General features: G+C 41.0%; 1 protein-coding gene across 1 annotated transcript; it reads right to left on the bottom strand.

Moving 5' to 3' along the window:
• Window positions 1–6,660: 6,660 nt before the first annotated feature.
• Window positions 6,661–8,096, bottom strand: LOC122303645 (dirigent protein 24-like). The gene has a single exon (XM_043115517.1). It carries the CDS (start codon window positions 8,026–8,028, stop codon window positions 6,790–6,792), a length of 1,239 nt encoding a protein of 412 aa, XP_042971451.1. The 5' UTR covers window positions 8,029–8,096; the 3' UTR covers window positions 6,661–6,789.
• Window positions 8,097–8,699: the final 603 nt, after the last annotated feature.

The following is an 8,699-nucleotide window of genomic DNA, read 5'->3' as shown; positions in this document are numbered from 1 at the left end:
AAAAGAAACCATGATGTATGGTAGGGACTCTTTGACACTTGATGAAGTACAATCTGTACTTCATACTAGGGAACTTCAAAGTAGGGGAGATACCAAACAGAATCATGGGGAAGGCTTGTCTGTAAGGGGTAGAACAGAAAAAAGAGAAAGGAAGGGTAAAACTGAAAATAAAAGATATAGGTCTAAGTCAAAGGGGAAACAATTCAAATGTTTCCACTGTCACAAAGAAGGGCACTTTAAGAAAGATTGCCCTGATAGGAAAAATAATCCTGGAAATAAAACCAAAGAGGCAGGGGATGCCGCAGTGGTTTTAGATGGGTATGAGAGTGCTGAGGTACTCACAGTGAGTGAGGTTGACTCAAAAACAGAGTGGATAATGGACTCTGGATGCTCTTTTCATATGTGTCCAGTAAGGGAGTGGTTTGAGACTTTCTCTGAACAAGAAGGGGGACATGTAATTCTAGGCAACAATAAGTCCTGCAAAGTCATGGGAATAGGGTCAGTTAGGCTTAAAATGCATGATGGAATTGAAAAGGTTTTGAGTGAAGTCAGATACATACCTGAATTAAAGAGAAATTTAATTTCTCTTGGTATGCTTGACTTGGCAGGTTATTCTTTCAATTCTAAGGCAGGGGTACTTAGAGTTACTAAGGGTTCCTTAGTTATCATGAAAGGAGAAATAAAAAATGGGTTATATACACTACTTGGGAAAACAGTAGTTGGGGAAGCTTCCCCAACTCAAAACTTAGTAGAGAACAAAGCTGTACTATGGCATAGGAGACTTGGGCATGTAAGTCAAGGGGGGCTTTTAGAATTACAAAAACAAGGGCTGCTGAGTGATCCAAACCTAGGAAACTTGCCTTTCTGTGAGGATTGTATCTATGGAAAGGCAAAGAGGGTTAGTTTTAAGTCAGCAATCCACAACACTAAGCAAACCCTAGATTATGTTCATTCTGACCTATGGGGACCAGCAAGAGTAAATTCACATGGTGGGGGAAGTTATTTCCTCTCTCTAGTGGATGACTACTCTAGGAAAGTTTGGATTTACATCCTTAAAAACAAGAGTGACACCTTTGAAAAGTTCAAGGAGTGGAAGACCCTTGTGGAGAACCAAGTAGGTAGAAAACTCAAGATCTTAAGAACTGACAATGGTCTTGAGTTTCTCTCAAATGAGTTTAACATGTACTGTCAAAAGGAAGGAATTCTTAGGCATAAAACAGTAAGGGAAACCCCACAACAGAATGGCCTAGCTGAAAGAATGAATAGAACCATATTGGAAAGGGTAAGGTGCATGTTGTCAAACTCAGGGCTGCCCAAAACATTTTGGGCAGAAGCTGCCACTACTGCTGTACATCTTATTAATAAGTGTCCTTCATCAGCCATAGGTTTTAAAACTCCTCATGAGTTATGGTTTGGAAAACCTCCAAAGTATGACTACCTAAGAGTTTTTGGGTGTGTTGCTTATGCACATTCAAAAACTGACAAGTTGGAACCTAGGGCACTTAAGTGCATCTTTATAGGGTATCCTGAAGGTGTTAAGGGTTATAAGCTGTGGGTAGATGGACCAGGAAGATATAATAGCATAGTAAGCAGGGATGTGACATTTAATGAGTCACAAATGGCTCGGGTACAGGGAGAAAGGGTAGACCAAGAAACTGTTAAGTCCCCAAGAGGATCTCAGATTGAGGTGGAGCAAGTAAAGGCCCAATCTGAACCTAAAATTGGGGAAAGTAATCACCCTGAGGAAGAAGACTCAGGGGACATGGCTCAAGGTGGAGCCAACTCCTACAACCTAGTAAGAGATAGGCAAAAGAGAGTTATTAAACCTCCTATAAGGTATGGACAAGCTGATTTAACTATGTATGCCTTAACTATAGCTGATGAGATAGTTAATCAGGAACCTAAAACTTATAAAGAGGCAATGGCTAGCAAGGATTCCCCCAAATGGATCCTTGCTATGCATGAGGAAATGGAATCTCTAAATAAAAATAAAACCTGGGTTTTAGTGCCTAAACCTAAAGGGGTTAAGCTGGTTGGATCCAAGTGGATCTATAAGAAAAAGGAAAGCATGCCAGGGGTAGAAGGGACCAGGTATAAGGCTAGATTAGTAGCCAAAGGGTTTACACAGAGGGAAGGAATTGATTTCAATGAAATCTTCTCACCTGTAGTTAAACACAGCTCTATTAGGCTACTGCTAGCTTATACAGCTTTTGAAAACTTGCATCTAGAACAGTTAGATGTTAAAACTGCTTTTCTGCATGGAGAACTTGAAGAAGAAATTTATATGCAGCCTCCTGAAGGTTTTACCAAAGAAATTAAAAACAATCAAGTGTGTCTCCTTAAAAAATCTTTGTATGGTCTCAAACAATCACCTAGACAGTGGTATAAGAGATTTGATACACACATGATTAATAATGATTTTAACAGGAGCTATTATGATAGTTGTGTCTATTACAAGGAAGAAAAGGGAATATTTGTTTATCTCCTTTTGTATGTTGATGACATGCTGGTGGCTTGTAAGGACATAGTTTTAATTAATCAAGTTAAAAGCATGCTAAAATCAGAATTTGAAATGAAGGATTTGGGTCCTGCTAAGAAAATTCTAGGAATGGAAATTGAAAGAGATAGGAATGCTGGTTTGCTTTACTTATCTCAGAAAAATTACATTTCTAAAATTCTCAACAGATTTGGTATGGAACATGTTAAGCATGTATCTACACCCCTAGGACAACATTTCAAATTGTCATTAGATCAAGCCCCTAAAACAGACTCTGATATTAGTTTTATGCAACAAATCCCTTATGCTAGCATGGTGGGAAGCATAATGTATGCTATGGTTTGTTCTAGGCCTGATCTAACCTATGCAGTGAGTGTAGTTAGCAGATTTATGGGGAACCCAGGAAAACCCCACTGGCAGGCCATTAAATGGGTATTAAGATATTTGGCTGGTACTATTAACTTGGGTCTTACTTTTGGGAACAATGTGAAAGAGGGTTGTGAGTTGGCTGGTTTTGTAGACTCTGATTTTGCTGGGAGCATAGATACTAGGAAGTCTTTAACTGGATATGTATTTACTGCTTTTGGGGGGGCTATTAGCTGGAAATCACACTTACAATCTGTGGTGGCATTGTCCACCACAGAAGCAGAATATATAGCATTGACAGAAGCTATTAAAGAGGCCATATGGTTAAAAGGGATTGCAAGTGAATTAAATATTTTCAGTGGTAACATCATAGTGCATTGTGATAATCAAAGCACACTTCACTTAGCTAAAAACCAAGTTTTTCATGAGAGGTCTAAACACATTGATATACGGCTTCACTTTGTGAGAGATGTTATAGAATCCAAAGTGGTAGGTGTGGAAAAGGTCTCAACTGAGGATAACCCCTCAGATATGATGACCAAGTCAGTCCCATGGTCAAAGTTCAGACACTGTCTGAACTTAGTAGGTATGGAATCAAGAGTCAGTCCTCATTAGGAGGACAATGCAGGAATGAGCCAATGATGAGGGTTACTTGTAAACATTAGGCAAATAAATGTTTTGCCAAGGTGGAGAATTGTAATATGTATGTCAAATCATTTTTAATATCTGTTGATTATTCATTTACTAATGGTTTGATTTGTGTTTAAGTGCATGAAGAGCTCGTGGCTCGAACTGGTCCCGTGAAGCTTAAATCTGCCTTCAACAGGCACGTGAGGAGCTTGTGCCTTTAATCTGAGTATATGAGCTGAGCCATTGGATCCGATACACGTGTTACAATCCTGATGCACCATATATATATATATCTTGTTCTCTTGTAACCCTAAGGCAGAGTTCATTTTGGTGTTTCGGCTGAAATAAAGAGGCAGAGAGGGAAAGGGGGAAAATTCTAGGGTTTCTAGGGTTTGAGCGTGAGGGAAGAAATCGGTGTGATTTCTTTGTGAGATTTGAGTGCTTACGGATGTATTTGAACTGAGGCTTCTCTGTGATTGATTTGATTCATCAATAAAGAGCTCTGAGGCCATTCCTGCCGTGGATGTAGACCATTAGGGTCGAACCACGTATCTCGGTGTGTTCGTTCCTTGCTTTCTTACTTTTTTCTATTTTCTTGTTCTTATATGATTTCTGTAATATCCTGATATATCTGTTCTTGCTTATATTGTTGATTCGAGAGATATATCTGATCTGGATGATGCTGTATATATTGGTAGATGGATCTGTGTTGGTATAAATTGGTCTTGTGATCATAGCTGTTATATACATATGCTGTGTTTGATGTAATCTTGAGCATTCTGTTTTAAAGTCACAAGATAAAGACGTACGTGTATATTGTTGTTCTGTGACCAAGCCTTTTATATAGATTATTAAACAGTGAATTTCCATACAAATCTTGGCATTTCTTTGTAAATATAAAACACAAGTTTTATAACAGTTCTATTATCTCAGCTATGCTCATACTAAAAGCTAGCTGGGTTTTATTTAAGAAAGACTCCTAATTTGGACCTTTCTAATTGCTAAAAAATTAATATCCACCCCACTAAAAAGTGTATAATTTTTGTTGCAGGAATTGTTGAGTCAACGATACAGTTTAAAGGCGAGACTTCCCGCCCCTCAATCATTCTTTAACGACTACAAATACTTTAATTAGTAACCATTGTAGTTTTTTAAAGACAGAAAGTGGAATTTATAAAATCACCAACTTCTCGCCTTAATAAGTTTACTCAATTAACTTGCAAAAGTAACAGGCACCAAATCCATCTCATCAACTCCTATTTCAAAGCTCAAGCTATATATATTACCCCGTTACCAGACTTCCTTCCATCACCGACACATGCACCAAAGTTAGTCTTCTTACAACTATATTCTGTCACATCACTTATCAAACAGTTCTACATCCAAATGGAATATCACAGATACTTTTCTAACTCAGCCATGGCCGCCACAGGCTACCTTATTTTGTTCCTCACTGTCACCATTTTGTCTGCAGCCACCTCTGCCCGACTCCTCGACGAACAACCACAGGTGCCGGTCATCCCACCGGAGGCAACCGATGAAGTTGTGACGCCTGTACCTTCAGCCACCGGTCAGACCAATCCTAATCCTGGTGTGGCTGCAGCCACTAGTGCCATTGATGCTGAACCCATGCATACTCTAACCTTTTTCATGCATGACATACTCGGGGGTTCGAACCCTTCGGCTCTACCCCTGACCGGGATAATAAACAACCCTTCCTTCAACGGTCAACTCCCATTTGCCAAACCCAATGGGGCAGTCCTCCCAGTGACCAATGGTGCATCCCAGGATAACGGTCTCCCGGATATCAACAACATGCCATTCCTTACTGGGCTCGGTGGCGCTTCATCACCTCTGTTGCAAAACAAAGGCTTTGGGAACTTTCCGGTCGGTAATGGGGGTCAGCTCCCGTCAGCGTCTACCCTCCAGCAGCTCATGTTTGGCACCATGACAGTGTTCGACGACGAGCTGACCGAGGGGCACGAGCTCCGATCAGGATTGGTAGGAAAGGCACAAGGGTTCTACGTGGTGTGCTCCGAAGATGGAACCACTCAGACCATGGCCTTTACTGTTATGTTTGAGAGCGGGAGTTATGCAGACAGCCTTAGCTTCTTCGGGATCCACAGAACGGCTGTATCGGAGTCGCAATTAGCCATCATGGGTGGGACCGGGAAGTATGTCAACGCAAAGGGATTTGCCACGGTTAAGACCCTCGTGGACACCACCCTGCATGAGACTGATGGGGTCGAAACTCTACTGGAGTTCACTGTTTATATTACTTACTGATATTGATGTGTACGTTTAGTGTTTGAGATTTCCAATTGTATTTTCAATTCCATTGTAGTTCCAAGAAAAATGATCATATTTTAATTTCCTCTCTCAAGAGAAATGTTCAGTTATTTGTGAATGTGGGAAAAAAGAAGTGAATTCTAACACTGGAAGCTTTAATTTCAATCCTCTTAAAAGTAAAATCCTGTCAACAGATCAAGGAAATTGCTTTCCTTTCCGACCAAAGAAGTCAAATAAATAACCAAGATATATAAAATAAGAAAATGAGGCAAGTTCCAACAAAATTATTTCGGTTTCTTTCACTCCGAAAAAAAAATATATATTTCGGATTACTTTATTTCCACATTGATATTTTGAGGAGCTTTTTGTCCCTTGGCGGCCTGGTATTGTAAGAGTACAAGCAAATGCACTCACCTTTTATCATTTTTAAATGAGAGAAGGGCAACTCATCAAATCCTAATTAAAAGCGATTCTTAAATGCAAAATATATTCATATCAGCGATATAGATCGACTACCTGCAGGATGACTGACTGGTTCCAAACAGAAACCAGAAACCGGAGTACGTAGTGATCGATCTAGTGATCATCCCAGACAAAATATTTGTTAAACCATGATCTTCTGAATTTCTGGAGATCAATGCCTTGAGATATGAGGATTCTAGCTAGAGTTTTAAATTTCATAATCATATGCATCTTAGGGGTGAAAAATAATCAAACTTAGATTAAAAAAATTAAGACGAAACGTTATTGAGAAGAAAAATACAGAGTATTATATATATATATATATATATATATCAGAAATTATATCCGTTATGAATATGATCAGTTCAATGCATCAACTTTACCATCCAAAACGACTCTAAGTTTAGATACGACGAGATAATTAATACAAAACTGATTTTTATTCAGCTTCATGAGATATTTGAAAGATAACATGAGACATGAAATAGCCACACCCAGTATACAATGACATGGTAAATCTTATATACCCAACCCGACAACACAAACTAGTCCGAAAGGTAAACACCGAACTGTAGGATTGTGTCGACGCCGTCCGTGGTCTGCTGATCCTCCGGGTGAAGTGTTTCGACTGTAGCATACCCCTTCGCATTCTCGTACTTCCCCGTCCCACCAACCACCGAAAGTTGAGACTCATGCGACGCCGTTCGATGCACGCCAAAGAAACTGATCGTATCCTCGACCACCTGATCGTGATCACCACCACCAGAACCGTGCAGCAACACTGTCAACGCGATCGTCTGGCTCGTCCCGTCCAAGGAGCTCGCTAAGTAAAACCCCTGCGATTTGCCAACCACAGCGGAATCCATCTCGTGGCCTTCCTTCAACTCGTCATCAATTACCGTCAGTGATCCGAACATGAGCTTCTGGAGTGTGAGCCCGGATGGTAGTTGGCCGGCAGTGACAAAGGGTAGGTTGTTTCCGCCGTTAACGACACCGTTGTTGGCTCCATTTTGGATGACAGTGGAGGCTTGGGGACCGACGCCGTTGAGGCTAGCAATGAACGGAAGATTATTGTTGTTGATAATACCATTAAGGTTTGTGTTTGCCAATGGGATCCCACCGGTAAGTGGGAAGATATTGCTGTTGGGCTTAGAGAAAGGAAGGCCATTGATTTGAGTGTTGGTTATGATCCCAGTGACCACCCTGGCCAATGGATGTGTGCCACCTAAGATGTCCTGCACGAAAAAGCTCAACGTAGGGGTTTCTGATCCAGCAGGTTTTGCCACTATGGCACCGGCTGTAGCGGTAACAGGTGCTGTTGGTACAACTGGGGCTGTGGTGGTGGGACTAGCTACTGGTGCCATTCCAACAATAGGTGTTGAAGTGGTGTCGGGTTCTTCAGGATCCGGTTGTGGTGCCACGTCAATATCGGGGACTTCGGATTCAGGTAGTGTTGGTTCCGTGTCATCTGCCATGGGGGTGGCTGGGACTTGGTCACTTGGCAGTGTCGTAGTTGGACCCACCTGTGGGGTTACATTTGGGATAGTTGTTGTGGCAGGATTGGCTAATTGGGGTAGATCGGGGAGGACAGGGGGTATTGGGTCCACTTCGTCAAGGACCCTGGCTGAGTTGGCGCACCCGATGGTGATGAGCAGGAGCGAGAGGCAGATGCTGGCTCTGAACGTCGCAGTAGTGGGAAGGGAAAGTTTCCCCATTTTGGGTTCGTGAAGGCTAAAGAGGAATAAAGCCAAGAAATTGTGTTTTGAGTGCGAGGTGGGGAGCATTCCCTTTGTGTATAAATATATGTAGTTTGAGGAGAATTTAATGAATTGAGGGTTCCTGAAGAGAAGTGGAGCTGATATAATGGAGTTGTTGCATCCTTCCTGTTCTAACTTCTAAGATGTGTTTTGGTTGAAACACCTAACTCAAATTTGATGGAATGAGTACTATACTAAATTACTAATATGGTGCTGTTGGCTATAGACTGAAATATGGATAATCATTTTTCTTAAATCAGGAAGGAGTCTATGTTTTTAGTTTCTAGAATATCTACTTGAAGATCAAAAAGAGGCAGTGGGGCTCCAGTGGAGTAGACCAGTGTCAAGTAGATGACTTTATTGCCTAATGATAAAGGTGGGTTCTGTTTATATTATTTATTATTACAGAGTGAATGAACCAAATCATGTAGCTTCGAGGACGTTTTCTGGCATCCGTATACTTTTCAGTTAGGCAAATGCAAACCATCTTCAAAATTGCCAACATATAAAGTATTACTAATATCTGTGCACCCTAAAGGATATGTTGTTTTTGCCAATTGCCACTTCTTCCACGCATCTTGAGCTTAAAATCAAGTCTCAAAAGCCCTACGGAGGATGAAACCCATCAGTGCCCAACCCAGGAAGCTAATTCATGATTTTGTTGAACCAAAACCACTGAATTTATTGCGGTGGATGGT

This window comes from Carya illinoinensis, chromosome 1, assembly GCF_018687715.1.
Source record: "Carya illinoinensis cultivar Pawnee chromosome 1, C.illinoinensisPawnee_v1, whole genome shotgun sequence".
NCBI classification, from domain to species: Eukaryota; Viridiplantae; Streptophyta; class Magnoliopsida; order Fagales; family Juglandaceae; genus Carya; species Carya illinoinensis.
This window is presented reverse-complemented; position numbering and strand designations above follow the sequence as displayed.